The sequence below is a fragment of the Cyclospora cayetanensis genome, unplaced genomic scaffold (assembly GCF_002999335.1).
Source record: "Cyclospora cayetanensis isolate NF1_C8 unplaced genomic scaffold, CcayRef3 CcayRef3_contig_3, whole genome shotgun sequence".
NCBI classification, from domain to species: Eukaryota; Apicomplexa; class Conoidasida; order Eucoccidiorida; family Eimeriidae; genus Cyclospora; species Cyclospora cayetanensis.
In genome coordinates, this window is record NW_020312258.1 from 575,713 (window position 1) to 593,857 (window position 18,145).

Sequence of the window (18,145 nt, forward strand, 5' to 3'; positions counted from 1 at the left end):
CCTGTACCGGCAGACCGTAGAGAGCAGCCGCAGAGCGAATTGGGGATGGGGGCCCTGCCGTGAACACTGTATGAGACTGGGGAAGGGGGATATTCCACTTCCTAGCCATTTCAGATTTGCTTCTGCTCTCCATTCTCTAGGGATCGAACGGGGGCTTCTGATTTTGCAGATTTCGGCTCGTGGGCCTGGTGACCGATTTGTGGTATTCTCAACAGCTCATGGGACGTGACAAGTCTGCTGTCGCGCAGTGTAGCTCTTTTTATTGTCTTATCTGGGCCAGAAGTATTGTAACGATTGTTACACAATGGGAAATGTCGTATCCACGGATTCGCTCCCTTTTTTCTCTCCCTACACCCTTGGTTGTTCCCTGCTCTGTTGCTTCGTCGGGTCCAGCTGGGTATTGAACCGCTGGCCCCATATGCTGCACAAACGACGCGGAATCCTCACAGGGGGGCCCCTGGACGGCCCTATGCCTGTCTGCATAGCCCACAGGGGCGGCCAAGCGGAGGCCCCGGAGAACACACTGAGTGCGTTCAAGTATTCCATTGAGGAATGCGGGTGTGAGATGATCGAGCTGGATGTTTGGGTCAGCAAGGATAAGCAGCTAGTCGTAGTGCACGATGACAATTTGTCGAGAGTTTGTGGCACTGACACGCGAGTTAAAGACACAGATTACGGGGCTCTGCCTCGGGTTCGTTCCTCAAAGGAAATAGAGCTAGGGGCGGCTGCGGAACCAAGCACCCCTGAATGCTCGCATGCAGGCTCGTTCTTCGAATTTTTCCCCGAGTTCAAGTGCTTTCCAAGACAGTTCGAGGGAGAAAAGATGCCCTTGTTGGAAGATGTCTACAAAGCCTTTCCGTCAGCTCTCATTAACGTCGATATGAAGGGGCCTCTAGACCATCAGGCCATACGCGACGTAGTTGCACTCACACGGCGATATAAGAGAGAGAAAAAAACTGTTTTTGGAGGGTTTATGCAGCAAAAGCTAGATCTCATCAAGAAAGAGTTTCCTGAAGCTGTGATGGCCGTGGGTCCCCGTCGTACTTTCCTATATCTACTGTCCTACTACCTGGGAATCCTCCCTTTCATTCGCATTCATGAAGACATCTTTGAATTTCCGGTGTCTTACGCATATGTCAAACGTGAGGCTCTGCGTATTGCAGCAAAAAGGCGGGAGAGGGCACCCAGGTGCCTCCAGTTCCTTTTTGCAGATGCTGTAGCACGGGCAGAAGCCTGGCTCACCTTCTCCCTGATTACAAATCCAGGATTTGTAAGCGCATTGAAGCGGAGGGGTCTTCTCGTCTTAGGCTGGGTGGTAAACAAGGAAGAAGAGTACAAGGACGCTCTTGACAGGATCGGATGCCACGGTCTGATGACCGACAGGCCCATGCATCTCAGACAGTACCTTGATATGCGTAACAAAAAGTGCAAAAAGTAAGCGAATCCAACAGACTCTTCTGTAAAGCGATGCATGCAAGCCTCGTCTTGCAGAAGTCCCCTGCTACGAGGAGGAAAGTTGTTTTGCCTTGGGGTTCGGGCAAGTGGTTTTTTATCTGTACATACGAAAGTACAACCAGCGGACTTTCTCAAAGCCTGGGGGTACAAAAACCCTCTCAAGAGAGCTGGAGGGCGCTGATCATTAATGAAAGAAGCTTCAATCATCCGTGTTTTTCGTTACTTCTGATGGAGTGCCCCTCACGTGCTGGATATTGAAGGACCGTGAGACTGAGAAGGCGTGCAGCTTCCATGACTACATCGTCAGGGTTTTGCGTGCAAGCGAGAGATAATTTTATCCAGGTGGACTGCTGCAATAAACACCACCCACCTACTGGCCATTTTTGCGGTGCGATACTGGAAAAACGGTGGCTGTTCGGCCTCTTGAATGGAACCGGCTCCAAGAGTTCACATAATAAAAGCTTGGGTAGGGAACTGCAGTAGATTCTACTGAAATAGGAGCTCTACAAAATTTTGCAGTGCAGTCTGTTACTGTAAGGTTTCTCTACACTCAGCACGGGACCGAGGAACTACAGGATTTAGGTGATGTGTCCATCACGATGTGCTGCACTTCTGCGTAGCGTAAAGAAAGGAGCTTATGGCCGATTGGAGATTGCGAAAGCTTGTCTCCATAATGCTTATTCGGTAGTTTCAAGGCCGATGAGCGGTTACCGCCATCAGAAACGAAACTGGTGCGATCAAGTTAAATCGCCTCCTCCTGAGCAGCCAGCTGCTGCCTCTGCCGCATATCCGCAAGAGAACCAACACATTCTGTAACACTGTGCATGCAGCATGTGTTAACATACACTTTTCACATTTGCGCAAATGTGGGAGCATTGATGGAAGCACGGCGCTTTGGCGACTTCCTCCATCCGCCCATTTGCGTAGACATATTCGTATACTCCTCCAAGTATGCACGCGTTCATACATATCCATATATAATAATTTACAATAAACCTGCACCTCCAAATTTTAGCGAATCTCCCTGCCGCGGTGGTCTCTTCCCGAGGAGGTCCGCTTGGGTTCAGTATGTGGCGAGCAAAAACCACGAGTATTTAATGAGGAAATAAGATAAAGGCGCAAGAATCATCATACCATTGCATAAATTGAGCTGCATGCTCGCTATAGACTCAGTGGCTGGGCGGTTTGTGCTGCTTCTGGGGGTCACGATGCCACAAGAACACGGAACCCTCCTGGGGCCCCTAGCACCTGCTGCTACCCCCTAGCAAAAAGACACACTGCCAGAGCGCTACGCTGCTGCTGTAGCTCCTGCAATAAAAATGGCAGTCACTACAGGAGCAGCAAGGAGTGCATGCGCAAGAGCAGTAGAAACAGCGGTGAATGCAACAACTGCAGCAGGTGCCAAAAAGTAGGCGCCTCTAGCTGCCTCGGACAGTTGCAGCCGCACTTGCAGCCGCTAGAAGCTCAGGAAAAGAGCAGCTTCTGAATCCCCAAGCTTCGGGGGGTGGTGCTGTTGTTATGGGGGTGTGCGCGCCCTCGAGACACTGCAAAGGTATCGCAGCAGACACCACACACTTGTACTATCCTTTATAGTTTTAGTGGGCCTCCTGGGTGTCATGCCAGGTTTTGCGCGCATGAATAAGTACATCATGGGAAGCATGCACATATAAAATGCGTGGAACCGACAGGTGTAGAGGGTCTGAACACGCGAAACGATCGCCAGGTAGCAAGGCGCATCTACAATTCTTGAATGGGCATTTCGGGGCATATCTCATGGGACAGTGCCTGTCCTCCCCCCCTTCCCCCGGAGGCGCACCCGCGGCATGCAACTTTTGTACTCCTCAAGGGCCCTACTGGGGGGGCCCACGCATATGCACAGGACATAACCGGGGGCCTTCTCTTCTTCGAGTCTGAAGTAGAAGTCCTGTAGACACCGCGCATGAACAGACGCCCTCATCATGTTGCTATCCTGTGGGGCAGGCGGCCTGCAGGCTGCAGGGGAGTCTGGGAAGCTCGCTCGCTGTATCCTCGAGCTTAAGAGTCCTTCTAAGCCACCTCCGAGGTCTAAAAAAGGCCTCAGTCTCTCTGTGCAGGAAGACAGGGGTCTCCAGGGTGCCCTGCCCATATATACGGTCTCCCTGAGGCCCCAGTCGCATGCAGCCACCGCAGAACATGCATATTTTTCTCCTGCTTACGGTTTGGGGGGTCCCATCAAGGGAGATTCGTGGGGGGCAGGGGGGGAAGAAGAAGCATTGGAGTCTCTGCGGATCGGTGTACATCCCTGTACATACACATACAGACACACATACACACATACAGACACATACACACATGCAGACACATACACACATACAGACACATACACACATACAGACACATACACACACACACACACATACAGACGCATACATACAGACACCACCCGGTATGGGCGCTCATCACACGCAAAGATAGGAGGCGGGCAAGGGGGGAGAGACTCCTCGAATGTTTGTTGGAAGGCCACAAGGCCTTTGTGGTTCCAGAGCATCCCAGGCACAGCTGTGGCCTTTGCAGGCAAGGGAAAATGCGATTTAGGGGCCTTTCTTTATGGCAGTTGTGCTTGGGGCCCCCAAGGCCCCCACCTCAGACCCTCCCTTCTACGAGGCGGCACCCTTGAAAAGAGGCCCTTGCAGAAACGCGAGCTTGCCTGTGCCAAGCGCCTTGACGAAGGACTCCTTAACCGTCCAGACCCTGCAGCGCATGCAGCAGCAATAACAGCGCTAGGGGGCTTGCCGCGCGCATGCCTTGTAACTGCGTAGCGTCCTCCTAGCACCCCAGTTCTGAAAAAAGGCCATGTGTTGCGTGATTCTGCAGTTCGACGGCGGGCAGCAGCCCTCCACAGTGGAGATATGTAAGCGTGTTTCCCAACGTTCTGACATGACGCATGATCGTGTCAGGGGGCATCAATAAATATAAAAACACACACACATACATTCACACATACATTCACACATGCATTCACACATACATTCACACATACATTCACACATACATTCACACATACACACACTGCCCAATCCAGACCCCAAAGCTGAATCCTGTCGCGACTAAGCACGTCCAGCAGGGGGCCCCCCTCTGCTGAAAATGCTTGCCTCATGAATCTTCTCAGTTGCTGCTCTGGATCCGAGACCTCCATTACGTAGGCCCAGTCTCCTGGGGTGCAGTGACCTCGCATTTGCCGCAGGAACTGCTCGGTGTCTCTGTTGCATGGACCACACATATACACTCACATGCATACATGAACACACATACACACATTCACACATTCACACATACACACATATACACATATATAGACACATGTACACATATATAGACACATGTACACACACATATACACACATATACACACATATACACATATATAGACACATATACGCACACATACACATATACACACACATACACATGTACACACATATACACACATATACACATATATAGACACATGTACACACACATACACATATGCACATATATACACACATATACACACATATACACACATAGATACACATATACGCACATATACGCACACACACATACACACACATACACATGTACACACATATACACACATATACCCATATACAGACACATGTACACACACATACACATATACACATATATACACACATATACACACATATACACACATAGATACACACACTCACTCAAGACAAAGATGAGGCCAAGTCATGGCATGGAGGACTGTAAAAAAGGCACAGTGTCGCTAAATTTCTACGCAGCTGGTGAATCAAAGATTATTTTTTCTCCTGCCCTTGCTTCTGTTGCAAGCTCAGGCCAATAGTGTAACGGACCTGCCTCTGCAGGCGCAGCGCATGCAGTCCACGCCAACGAGGTGCTGAGAGGCCCCAAACACTACCAACCCCTCATCATGCTGTACGCAGAAGCAGCAGCAGCAGCAGAGGCAGAAGCAGAAGCAGCAGGAGAAGCCCATGCACACGACTTAGAAGCAGTACGACAATTTTAGGTTCCCATTCATCGCGCGACTTGATTAGGAGAGTACATCTAGACTCTCAGACAAGCCCCGAAGACGCGCATGCATGCGTCCAGACCCACCGAAACATTAAAGTGCAGGAAGGCGGATTCCAGACTCGGAGAAGGTCTCTGCAGCACAGCATCAACGACACCACGCCCTCCAGATCTCCCCCCTCGCAGCTTATTGGAAGCTTCTGCCACTACCGTCACACGAGTATTCTGGGGGATCTACAGGAGATCTCCTGTCTCTCTCAAGCCTTGCCCTTGCATGCGCTGAAAGCTTGCAGCGAGGCCCTCCCCGAAGCGGCCTCCCTCCCTGAATAGGGGCCCCCCTCCCTCCCCCCTTCCCGCCGACAGAACCTCTTGAAGGCGACAGCTCTCGCTCGACATGCAGCCATCCCTGTCCCTTACCCAGATAGGTTTGCTCCTCGTAGCCTTCCGCTCAATTATGAGGGATTTAGAGTCGCAGCAGCAGTACGCAGACAGCAGCAGCCGCTGCAGCAACCTGCTGCTGAACGCTCGAAGGCGGTCAGTGGCACGCCGGTACCTCGAGAAAAGCACAAAAGAGCAGAATCGTCAGCGAGAGCAGATGCAGCGTCAAGAGGACGGGACAGGGGCTGTACAGACACACCACATGGTACACACAGCGCATCCCAGCAACGGAGCGTACCGCTCGCTATCGAGGATTTCCTGAGCAGGAAGAATAGCGCCTACATGAGGCCATAGCGCCTTCAGACGCAGTTCTGCCTCGGATTCTCCCAAGGTGAGGGCACCCAGGTCCAGCACGACAACATCCGCAGCAGCAGCAAGGTGGTTCGGTTGGAGGCGGGGAAGGCGGGGGGGGGGGGCCCCCGTGGAGGCTGTGCAGGGCCCCCAGCAGGGGGTCGCTACGGGGGGGGGTGGCAGGGGGTAACAGCCAACCACAGACGGGTGCGGTGGAGCTGTAGAACCCCTCGTTGCTGTTTGCATTGCCTGAGCAGGGGGGGGCCCCCTGCAGGCGGGTCGGGTATGGACGAAAGTTGCGCTCCCTTCCCTCAAAAATGAGCTGTCTTCTGACCTGAAGCTGCTCAGCAATCAAGAAAGGGGGCGAAAATTGGACACGGAGAGAAGGGCAGCTGCAGCAACGCGCCGAAGAAGAAATGCGGCACATAGAACGGTCGCAGGAGAAGCGACAGCCGCATGGCCGCTGCAGCGCAGGAAGCGACGGCTCATGGAATCCAGAGCTTTAAAAACTCGGTTAGGAAGTATTTCAAGTGGCTTCGAGCGAGGACGTAGCTGCAGCAGCAGGTGACTCCGCTGCAGTCCTGCAACTCCCCTGTGCAACGCTCAGCTGTCATCGCCACCATCCGAATGCGGGGTCGTCTGAGGGGTGGAAATTCGTGCTCCCTTGCCCTCTTCGGCAGGCTTCCTCTGAGAAACGCCTTTTTACGTCATTTAAAACTCTTGCTGCAGCAGGAGCTTGAGCTTTCGCGCTCAAAAACGGAGGCTGGCGTGGTTGGGGGCACTCGAGCATTCTGGCCGCTCTGCGGCAGTTCTGTCTGCTCTTTCCGTTTGCCTTGCTCGAGGGATTCTAGGAGGCTTCTAAGACTCCTTCTGCGCTCTGGCTGCTTCTAAAGAGCAGCCTTCTCGAAAGTCTTCCTCCTCCCCCTAGGCTCCCTCTCCACGAGGAGGTGCGCTGCCTCACCCCACGCAATACAGGGGCAAGCAACAGCCGCAGCACAACACGCAGCCTTCCGTCCTTTGCCTCCTCGCAGTCTCTGGAGGCAGCAGCTACAGCGAGGATATCGACGGCAGTGGCAACAAATAATAGCCGCGGCGGGAGCACTCCACTCCCCTTGGTTCTCCCTGCAGCACCAGACATGCACCGCTTCGCTCGACGCGGATATCAAGAAACTTCTTCTCCTTGAAGGAGAGGCGCTAACGGCTCCTGCTGCAGCAGCCGCTGCTGCCGTGCCTGCTAGCACATGGGCTTGTTTGCCTGCCACGCGCAGACTCAAGATGGCAAGAGACAGCAACTTCTGGAAGTCTCTAGGATCCCCCCGGTTTGTCTTGGGACCTATGGTAGACCAAAGCGAGCTGGCTTTCAGGTAAACATCCCTCATTCTTCCTCTCACATGCCTTTTTTGCTTTAGCAATACGACTATATCCAGCAGCAGCAATACCACTATAGCCAGCAGCAGCAATACGACTATAGCCAGCAGCAGCAATACGACTATAGCCAGCAGCAGCAATACGACTATAGCCAGCAGCAGCAATACGACTATAGCCAGCAGCAGCAATACCACTATAGCCAGCAGCAGCAATACGACTATATCCAGCAGCAGCAATACGACTATAGCCAGCAGCATCAATACGACTATATCCAGCAGCAGCAATACGACTATATCCAGCAGCAGCAATACTACTACTAGCAGCAAAAGTTGTGGTGCCCGTCAGCTCTGCGGATGCTGCTTGTGCTGCAGGTTACTATGCGAAGCCGAGGGTGTAGAACTGTCTTTTTCGCCGATGCTGAATAGCCGGTAAGACGTTTTCACGGAGTTTGTCATGTCATTGTGCTTGATTGCTGCCCCAGATGCGGGAGTGTGTGGGCGTCTAATGCCTTGCAGACAAGGCCACTCTGGCGCCAATCCCTCTTCTGTAGTTGCTGGTGTGTGCAGCAGCATCCTTGTTGTGGTGGGTGCAGGCTGTTTGTCGAAGAACCTAAGTATCGTCTGCTGCAGTGGCAGGTGCAAGCGACTCCTAAGAAAACCACTCGAGAGGGCAGATCCTTCTTCTGCCGTCACAGGAGGTCTCGCCAGAGGGATGGATGCAGCAGCGATAGCAGCAGGGCTAGATGCAACAGCGATAGCAGCAGGGAGAGATGCAGCAGCAGCGACAGCAACAGGGATAGATGCAACAGGAAGGAAAGGTGGTGGAGGGCAGAACGTGGAGCAGCACAGCAGACGGATACTTCTTTCGACACACAAGTTCCTCTGATCGCACAGTTTTGCGGTTAGTGGACGAAACTTGTTTTGGGGGTTGTTTGCTGCTGCCTTTCGATGTTGCGATGGCGTGGTGTCGTGATTATTCTCGCATGCTCGCTTGTGCTTCTGCTCCAATCCATTCGGCCCTGAGGCGTCATTTTGCATCGTCATCTGCACTCTCTCTCTCGTGCCCTAGCAGCAGTGTGCCTCTTTCTTTCTGCCTTCTTGCCTCCTGTAAAGTCTCTCGCAGCACATCGCGGGTGTGTAACCATATATGCACATGCATGTGGCCTCGTAGTGGTGCTGGAGGAGCCTTCTTCTCAGCAGCTTCTCCTTGGCGCACGCCACTCGCCGCTCTACCATCTGGCAGTGCGGGTTTCTCTTCCTCGTCACTGCGAGTGTCTCTTTCGAGAGACAGCTCCACCACTCTGAGCGTCTTTTGCTGAGAGCGAAGCGGCTTCTCTCCCACAGCGACTTCTCCCGCCGCTGTGTGTGGTGTATCTCCAGGCCATACGCCAGAGCACATGGTGGCTGCAGGGCGGCTCATTGAAGACACAGTCGCCGCAGTGGATGTAAACTTGGGATGCCCGCAAGTGAGCGCATGTGCACTCTTTCTTTCGCTGCCTTTTCACGTGGTCCTATGGCTCCTGTTGCATTGCTCGTGTCTCCAGGATTCTTCTCGGTAGCGGTAGCGCTGTGTGTTTCAGGAGAGCTCGTCCTTGCTCCTCGCGTGTGTGCATTTGCCAGCTAGCTGGAACTGGGTGCCGCCCCGTCGTTCGATTGTGTCGTTGCTCCTGGAAGCCGAACTGTCGTTTTCCCCTTAGAAATCGCTCCAAAACTGGATGCATTTGACTCATAGAACTTTCGCGATGGCGTTTTTTCTCTTTTTTTCTCCAGGGCATCGCGCGTAGGGGATTTTATGGAGCCTATCTCCTACAAGAACCTGAACTCATTATGTAAGGCTGGAAGAAATTCGTCTGCGTTCCGCTTCGCGCCTTCTTCGTCAGGGCGTCTCAAAAGAAAGACGGCGCACGCTGCTGGCATGCCTCCGCGAAATACGCTCTTTTCGCAGCCTCGAGCCGCTCGGCATACTTCTTGCCTGCTCTTACGATGGCCTCTAGCCTTGCGTGGCTTGCTTGCGCTTTCTTCGCATTGCCCACATGCATTGTCTGTTTTGTCCTACCGCACACAAATCGCTCGACGTGAAAAAATGAAACAAGACGTTTGAAGGGGAGGGCCCTGTCAAGGGCGACTTTTTCTGTTTTTTTCATCTAGGAGCTCAGCGCATTCTGGGGTGTGCGCTGAGCAGCCACCAACGGCTTCCATCTTGCGTCCACCTTCCAGGATGCGTTTGTCTCTGCAGCTCTATAGTGTCTGCAATGCACCAGAACCTTGCCGTGCCAGTTACTTGCAAGATGCGCAAAGTCTCTACGGAGCCGAGCTGCACAGCGTGTAGGTTGCCGAGCGGAAAAGCTCTCCGACGCCACGAATCTGCAGAATATGTAACGCCTGAAAGCCTTAGCGCGGCATGTTCCGTTGAAAAACCCTTGAAGGAGGATTGTTCGTTTCCTCCCTGCCCTGCCTTCTTGGATGTTTTGAAGGGCCTCACAAAATTCAAAAGAGAGGAGAGAAGGGGGATTCAGGAGAGACGCGCTGCTCTATCTCGCTGTGAGCAGCCTGCGTTCATGCCTGTGTGCCGATAGACGACCGAATGCGGGATCTTCCGACAGCAGCAACCGCTGCTGCTGCTGCTGCTGCGGAGCGGCACTTAGACAGGACGTGTCAAGACACCCTGCTGCTGGCGTATGCCTTGGAGGCAGCAGGAGCCGCTGCTCTTACCCTCCACGGTCGCACAAAGGACGAAAAGGGGAGAGACACTGGGGAAGCAGACTGGGGCATTATTCGTCGAGTCAAGTCGAGACTTGAAATCCCAGGTGGATTTTTTGCGGCTGCTGGTGCTCTGTGGGGTGTAGGGGGGTTGCTGCGAACGAGCGCGCGCGTGGCGGCCATGTCTCCTGCGTGTGAAATTGCGGTTTTTCTCCTGCTTCTTGTGCTGCTTCTTGCTGCAGTCATTGCGAATGGAGGAGTCGAGACTCATGAGGACGCAGTGCGCTGTCTGCAGGTTACGGGGTGAGCATTGTAGGTTCCTGCATTTTTGGTGCTGCTGCGTCTGCCGACTCTTTTGCTGCTGCCGCTTCGGGGGGCCAGTGTCTGTGAGCATTTTTTTGAGGTGCGCTCGCCACTCTTTGCTTGCGGGGTGTCGAGGAGCTTCTGCAGCAGCCTAGTGCCGGTAGATCGCGTCAAGTGGCGGTGCGTCTCTTGGCGGCTGTTTTTCTCAGAGCAGACGCTGTGATGGCAGCCGAAGCCATTCTGGATAATCCGTCCCTCTTTCGAGAGGCCTCCGCGCATCTTCGGCAGCAGGCGCTGCAGCAGGCGACTGCAGCTTTGCAGCCTCCAGCAGTGCGACTGGGAATGCTTCCCAGAGACGTTACTGCAGCTTCGGCAGCGTGCAGCAGCAGCAGCAGCAGCAACTGTGGAGGCAGAGACGCGATCAAGAAGCGTGTGGCCTTAATGCAGCGCTACATGCACCTGTGCGGCATCTACCCGCCTCCTCACAGCGGCTGTGCCAAAGCCCACCTTTTCAGGTGTCTGCATCCGATCCTCACGGAAAACAAGCACTGGAGAGATGCTTTACATCAGGCAAGACATGCTGCTGCTGCTACTGCTTTTCGGCTGTTTGTGCGTAGAGCTTCACGGAGGGCCGCCCTTCTCAGGCAAGCATTTGCTTTTGTGCTGTATCCTGCCTCATGTTTTCGATGCTGCTTGGGCATGCGTGTGTGACACAGAGCAGCTGCATGGAGGACTTGCACTCGCTCATGAACGCAATAGTGTGCTACTACGCAGCCGCAGACGGCGGCGCTGGCTGCTTCAATGTGGATTCGCCAAGCGAAAACAACACGTGGTATCGCCGCCACCGAAGAGGCGCAGCGGGAACCACGAACGCAAATGAAGGGGCCTCAGACACCGAAAATACGGATAAGTATGCTGAGGCTGCAGAGGGTTTGGGAAATTTGTTCGGCTAGCCAGCGCAGGGCGACTTTGGATTTTGCCACAGACGGCCGCTATACACTGCAGGTATGTATATATATATATGTTTCAATGCGGCACCTTCTACAATGCAAAGACTTGCATGCACATCCTACTTGATGAATGGCTGGCTACAATGGATTGGATGGCTACAATGGATTGGCTGCACGCTATAGGGGTCCATGTAGGGTCTCCGTAGGAATCAAACACATACTCTGGGAAACCTTTTGAACGTTTCCAAGAAATGGCTCTTCTTCTCCTGCCATCGCCATCAAGCGCTTGAGCTGAAGGGTGGCGAATAGGGGGCAAGTGGCTGCATCCTCTAAATACTTGGTCAATTACAGCTACTTGGATATAGCCTCCAGCGCACCCGCATACAACAATGCGTATCGTTATACTGAGCCAGTGCGACTCAGCAATAAATAAGGTATATAGGAGCAGCATAACCAAGTAGCCAACCATTTACTGATCCCTAATTGTATAGAACTACTGCAGAAGAAATTACTCAAGTGCAGGATACCCCGGTGCAGTTAACTCCTTTGGGAAAAGCTCAAGCTAAGCACAACCCCACCCCTTCTCAGAAAATTTTTCGGTGCGTTAGCGGCGCAATGAAGATTCAGATATTGAAGTCTAGCCCTAGGCTGCCGTCATGAAAGAGCACGCCACTGTGCAGACAGTGGCGCTGCCCTCAGTTCTATCGAGACCCTTCATCAGAAACCCCCTTGACGGCAGCGCCTCAAGCGTTACAGTGGCCATAAGTCCCCTGGGCTTAGCAGCAGAGCCATAGGGCGTCCGCTGTTAGAGCGTATTGCCGATGAAGCTTTCTCTTTAAAATGGTTCTCTCGGTCAAGGCTTGGAAGCGCCGTTGGCTCGCCTGTACCTCTCCCGTAAGAACTAGCTGTTGCTGGGCTTTGCTGCTTCCGAATTGATGCCTCTAAAGTGATAGGGAGCACAAGACAGATCCGAGTGAATGTTCTTCTGTCGTGGTAATCTAGGTCTTGCGTGCTGAGTGACCAGCCAGTCCTGGTTGCGTGACGCGCGTAGGGAGAGAGACATCTTGAGGAAATGTTTTTTGCGTGTCATAAATACGGAAGCAGCTAATTTATAAACTCACCTAAATTATCGGTCTGGCCATTCCTCCCGCGTTCTGCGCCACAAAAACAGGATGTTGCAGCACCAGCAGCGGGTGTCCATTGAACAAACTGCATGTGGATCTAATCCAGACCTGAGCTTGGGGCTGGGAGCGCATGCAGCTGGTGTCTCCTTCACATTCTGGGGATTGCAGCGTCGCAAATAATATTTTGAAAAATAGCAAACGAAGAAAGAGAGCATCGCATGCGCTGCAGGCCGCAGCTCTCATTGCTCATGGGGGCCAGCGGCTGCTCGGGCTCTCGCTGGAGCCACTACTGAGGTGTCCGTACACCTCAATTGTTCAGCTCTTCTGGCCCCTCTTTTCGCCGCTTCGCTTTGCATATCAAATACTTTGGGTCTCTTTGCGCCTCGGCGGCTACAACAGCCTGCAGCGGGGGCTGCCCAGCGAGCGCTCTCTCCTCGTCGTTGAGAGGGCGCCTCTGTCGGTACACCCATTCTTGCTTTGTAGCGAAGGGAAGAGGGCCTTCTCGGTTAGCCTCCTGACAAGCAAATGGATGATTCTTCCCGTAATGCAGCGAGAGCTGTTTCTGCAGGTTCCGCTGCTCCCAACCACGGCTTGGCGTCCTCGGCAGCGGCAGCATACTCTCTCGCAGAGGCGTCTCGCTCAGACCCCCAAGAGCATGCCGCAGATGAGGGCGCTCCTTCCCCGGAGATCCCTCATATCGCCGTGTCTCTGTCTCCTTGCGCAGTTTCGGCCAGTGGCACTTCTTCCAACGCCGCTGCCGCTGCGCCTCACAGCTCCGAAGAGAGTTGCCTGCATTGGGGGGGAGCAGACGCGGCGTCTGTCGCCGCATGGCTGCAACAAGAGAAGCTACAGGGGGTGTACAGACTTCTCGTCGAATCGCTTTTGACGCCAACTCCCAAGACCAGCGCAGGTATGAGGCTCCATAATACCCCAAACTTTGTAATACACATATATGTATGCCCACCCCTCAAAGACGACAAGCGCTCCAAGCAAGCTTTGTAATACACATATATGTATGCCCACCCCTCAAATACGAGAAGCGCTCCAACCTCGGGTTGAAAGTGTGTTTGTGTGTCTATCCACGTCGCCATCTGGATTCTAGAGCCGACATGTGCCTACACACAGGCACACACCACACCGTCGCTCGCAAAATGCCTGCATACTCTCGACCCATGCCATGAGACAGCCGAATTGTTTGGCTTTACCCTTCGCTGTTTTCTGTCTGTCCAGGTTCACGCTTAACTTCCTTGGCCTCTCGTGCTTCTCAGTTGCCTTCCGTCCGTGGAGTTGTGTACGATCCGCATCACTATCAATTTCTGGCGCGATTCTTCGAGACTGAAACGAGCGAAGCTCCTACCACCAAGCGCTTTCCCCTTAGGCGCTGGGGCTTTCAGAAGAGCTTCCGCTTTGCATGCGACGCTGTACAGCAAGCCTTTAAGCCTGGGGAGTTCGAGGAGAGCGAGATACCCCCCGTGGAAGAAACGATTGCCGTGAGAAGCCCACCCCCCACCTCCCCCTGTATATACGACTCCTTGTGTTTTGTTTTTTCGAAACTCCTTCAGCCTCCCTATTGCCATGCACCTCACTTCGTTATACGGCCTTTGCTGGGCCGGAAGAATGCGTTTTAAACACACTTGCTCCTCCATTATCCTTCTCCCCCGCGACTTTTATCGCCCCTTGTGCGGTGCCTGTGAAATTTGGCTTCTGGGAAGCCTCTAAAAGGCGTGCCAGCACCTCTCCTTTAGATGTTTGTTTTGGAAAATCTTGTTAACTAGATCTCACGCCGTTTTTTCCTGCTTGCATGCGTATATACATATATATGTCGCCTCTCCGTGTTTTCCTCCGCTTTCCGTGCCTTCACCCCCTCCACTGGTGCTGCAAGGGTTGCTGCCGCGGAGCTAGTTTTACAGGGATGACGACACTGCAGCGAGGCGTCTCTTGAGTACATTCTGTTTATTCGGGCCCTCCCTCCTGCGCTTCTCCTGCGCTGCTTGGCGTGGCTTTCCACAAGGTTCCATGTGTTGAGTGCTCTGTTGGACTGCGCGTGTTCAAAGTGGCTGTGCCTTGCTGAGGTGTAAACTTCTGTGCGTTTTTCCTATTCCCGTCTGTAAGCGAACGGTGTCATGAGCCTCAAGTGCGCAACAAGAGGGTTTTTTGGTCTCCTGCTTCCAGGAGAAGGGCCCCACAGGCTGCGCATGCAACAGATTAAGGCCAAAGAAGGCACCCAATATGTGTGTGTCTGAAGGTGCAATGTGCGTGTGTCGGGCTGCTACTCTCTGTGTCTTTACGCCTGGCTGCAGCGCGAGCCTCGCGCGTCGTGTGGAGGGGCCTCTTCGCTGTCTACTGCATGCGGGCCAGAAATGGTAGAATCGTATGTTCTTTTGGAGCATCCTGAGCTCGTTCTACCCGTTATTAAGGGGGTTTCTAGAGACAAGAAGAGCAGGCGATGGGCTGTCTATTACAGAGGGCAGCGCCACTACTTCTACGACAAGAACTGCGGAGGGTGCAGGAAGGCGTACGAGCTCGCCGTACACCTCAGAAGGCAGCAAGTCGAGGAGGTGGAAATCTCTCAGGTGTATGATGAGCAGCTGCAACAAATGCAGCAAGGCCCTCCAGGAACTCCCGAGACACGAGGGCCTTGCCCAGGCCCCTGTCTCCGCGCTCTCGTCGCGTATCTTCTCTCCGAGCTTTCTACTTTTCTCAAGGAAAAGGGGGGAGAGGCTCTAGGTGTAGATCCGGAGGTGGCAGCGGCTGCTTCCACAGTGGCTGCTGCGCATGCAGCTGCAGCCAAGCACGCGGCAGGCACGAGCCCTATATTGGATCATATTGCGCTTCTAAGGCACTGCATCACGGAGCAGAAACTGCCGTCACAGCTGCAGCAACAGCAGCTGCTCCTCCTGATCAAGCAGCTGCTGCTCCTGCAGCTGTCATCGGTCAGAGACTTTTTGTTGCAAACGGGTTTGTGGAGAACGATTGCGAACCAGGCAACTGCTGGACAGCAACAGCAGCAGCAGCAGCAGCAGCAACAACCACTGCATGAGGACTCTGGCAGCAGCAGCAGCTGCTCCCCAAAGCCTGAGGTAACTACACCCGCTGCAGAGGCAGCTGCGTCAGCTGCTGCCTCTCACGCAGAGGCCGTATTAGAATCGGCGGATGACACGGCCATGTGCGTCGATTGCTGAGGGCCCCAAAGGTATTTCGCTCAATATACTCCCAATGAAAAAAAACCTCAATAACAAACGCCAGCAGCAGGAGCAGGCATGGCTGCAGCTGCATCTTGGCTACGTATCGCAGTTAGGCTTAAAGCGCGTGCTATCCGCGCAGCAGCGCAGCAACAGAACTGGCAACAGAAGAAGCTGCAGCAACAACAGGGCACTCTCCCAGTGATGGGTTGCGATCCCTTCTGCTCCCTGCAGCAGAGGCGAGGCCCTCTTTGACTCCTTTACATGGTCGCTCAACGCGTATATTATACATACAATGCATTTGTGTTGCAAGCGCTTGGGCACGGTGGCTTGCGCATTCCGATAGATAAATAGATATATGTATATATTTATTTATTTAAGAAGTATCGGAGCAACTGCTCATCTGCATATGCACACAGTGCGCTGGAGCGCAAACCCGTTGAATGTCTGGCACTTCAGAATTCCCTCGAACTCAAACAATTGGGGATACACCACAAGTGCTGCACCGTGTGCGTGTGTCATCCCGACCGAGGAGTTGCGATGGCGTCGGCGCGGGAAGGGCCGTGCAGCAGCTGCTGCAAGCGGCTGTGGCAGTGCTCCTCTGGCGTTTTCTTTTGCTAGCCACCCCCCTTCCCGCTACCTGCTAGCTAGCTAGCTACGGCGGCCCCTGCTGAGCCTCTTTGTTGGTCAGAAGGAAGCACTTAGAGTGCACTGCAACAACGGCGTACAGTAACGCCGACACCAAGGGCCAGCAGGATGGAGGCGCTTGCGTATTGGTAGCTCCTAGCTGTAACAGGTGCATGCTTAAGCTCAAAGCAGAATGTAGACATGGTACTGAGGCTCCCTGCGAAGCCAGCAGCGAGGCCTTTGAGCATTCTGAAGGGAAAAGTGCCCTGTGGGGCGGCTTCCCGCAGCAGGACGCTTGTGGCAAACACCGAGATGCCCGTGGCTACAACGTTGCACAGCAGCGTTCCCACGCATGCAACTTCCTCCCGCAGCCGCAACAACAAGACGAGCAGCGCGCGTGTGGCGCCAGTCTTGTTGCGAAGGCTGCCTGCGCTGCTGCTCTTGGGGCAGTTCAAGGGAGCCAGCCAGTGCCTTAGCCAACAACCCGAGAAGGACAGCAGAGCAGGAAACCTGAGGCAGGGTGTGCACAGACACACGCCACTGCATGCACCGACCCTTAGAAAAAAAAACCAAGAAAAGGGGCCTCTCTCCGTGCGGCACACGGACGACACACAGAGCATCTGCAGTAGAGGGGAAACGGGTTGCAACTGCGCGTAGAGAGGCACCATAGCTCGACGATATTCTCGTCCGCGGGATCGAGGGCTGCCAAGACACCCAACGCGCCGTACACCGCAGCTGCCGCGGCTGCCGCAGCAGCAAACTGCAGCAGCTGCCTGCGCTGATCCTGCTGCAACTGGCCCTCCGCAGCCTGCATGGCGACGCTGTTTCTCCCTACAGGCTCTTCGACTTCGGCGTCATCCTCGGAAAGCGCTCGCAATCGACGAGCCGCTGCGTGCTGCAGATTCCCTGGCTCCAAGGAGCAGCAGCACTCTGCCGAGAGAGAGTCACGAGCCCTTCCCTCACCAGCAGCCTCCTCTCCATCGCGCGACGTTCCAGCCGGCGCAGCTGCGGCGACGACAGCGGAAGCTGCATGCACGCCACAGAGGCAGGCGGCCATTGGAATACCAAATCCAATGAGCAAAAGCCACAGGCTGGTATCGATCGCATTGGTGTGGATTTCCATCTCGCGAAGCAGCAGAAACAGCTGCTGCTCCTGCTGCTGCTTGTGCTGCTGCGCGGGAGGGAAGGGCAGCAACACAATCTTGTCGTAAGCTACAAACACCAGCAGAGATAGCCACGCGCTGAAGCTCGTCAAGCAGCCGCAAAAGCCTGTTCCTAGAGAGAGGACGAGCAACGGCGATGCGTAGGCTTTTCTAAGGGGTCCACAGCAACAAGCAGCACAGCAGCATGAGCTAAAGCAGCAAATTTTTACGAGAAATCTTTTCGCATTTTTATTCGCCACGACTTAGAGTCCGTGCATGCCCTAGAAACCCCTCATCCCGTTGGTTTGTTCGAAGCTCCCCGCGGTGCCAGCTGTTTCCCAGACACCTTGTTCGAATACTAAAGCAGCGAGAGCCACAAGAAACGCCGGGGCAGCTTCTGCAGCTGCCGCTGCTGTGTCGGCTCACGGCAAAATCTGCGGAAGGGCCTTAATGAGGGGGAGCAGGAAGCAGCCGATAATGTTTGCCCATAACTCGGGGAAGAGTGGCAGCAGTCTCGTGGTGCCAGCGTAG

The 18,145-nt window shown here is 54.0% G+C and overlaps 4 protein-coding genes across 4 annotated transcripts; 3 read left to right on the top strand and 1 right to left on the bottom strand.

The window, feature by feature from the left end:
* The first annotated feature begins 304 nt into the window (after positions 1–304).
* On the top strand, positions 305–1,438 carry LOC34621161 (lysophospholipase D GDPD1). Its single transcript, XM_022734385.2, has one exon. The coding sequence runs from the start codon at positions 305–307 to the stop codon at positions 1,436–1,438; it is 1,134 nt and encodes a 377-aa protein (XP_022589154.2).
* A 1,305-nt stretch (positions 1,439–2,743) lies between these two features.
* LOC34621162 lies at positions 2,744–7,009 on the bottom strand. Its single transcript, XM_026338753.1, has 12 exons — positions 6,840–7,009; positions 6,447–6,559; positions 6,167–6,317; positions 5,908–6,043; positions 5,578–5,625; positions 5,316–5,395; positions 4,587–4,694; positions 4,142–4,185; positions 3,651–3,736; positions 3,272–3,379; positions 2,882–2,999; positions 2,744–2,844 (listed from the first exon to the last, which is right to left on the bottom strand). The coding sequence occupies exons 1-12, from the start codon at positions 7,007–7,009 to the stop codon at positions 2,744–2,746; spliced, it is 1,263 nt and encodes a 420-aa protein (XP_026194538.1).
* Positions 7,010–7,494: 485 nt separating this feature from the next.
* On the top strand, positions 7,495–11,542 carry LOC34619296 (tRNA-dihydrouridine(16/17) synthase [NAD(P)(+)]). Its single transcript, XM_026338754.1, has 9 exons — positions 7,495–7,583; positions 8,758–8,828; positions 8,967–9,052; positions 9,357–9,415; positions 9,823–9,911; positions 10,163–10,393; positions 10,529–10,589; positions 10,799–10,919; positions 11,306–11,542. The coding sequence occupies exons 1-9, from the start codon at positions 7,495–7,497 to the stop codon at positions 11,540–11,542; spliced, it is 1,044 nt and encodes a 347-aa protein (XP_026194539.1).
* A 1,646-nt stretch (positions 11,543–13,188) lies between these two features.
* On the top strand, positions 13,189–15,845 carry LOC34619297. Its single transcript, XM_026338755.1, has 3 exons — positions 13,189–13,573; positions 13,894–14,153; positions 14,970–15,845. The coding sequence occupies exons 1-3, from the start codon at positions 13,189–13,191 to the stop codon at positions 15,843–15,845; spliced, it is 1,521 nt and encodes a 506-aa protein (XP_026194540.1).
* Positions 15,846–18,145: the final 2,300 nt, after the last annotated feature.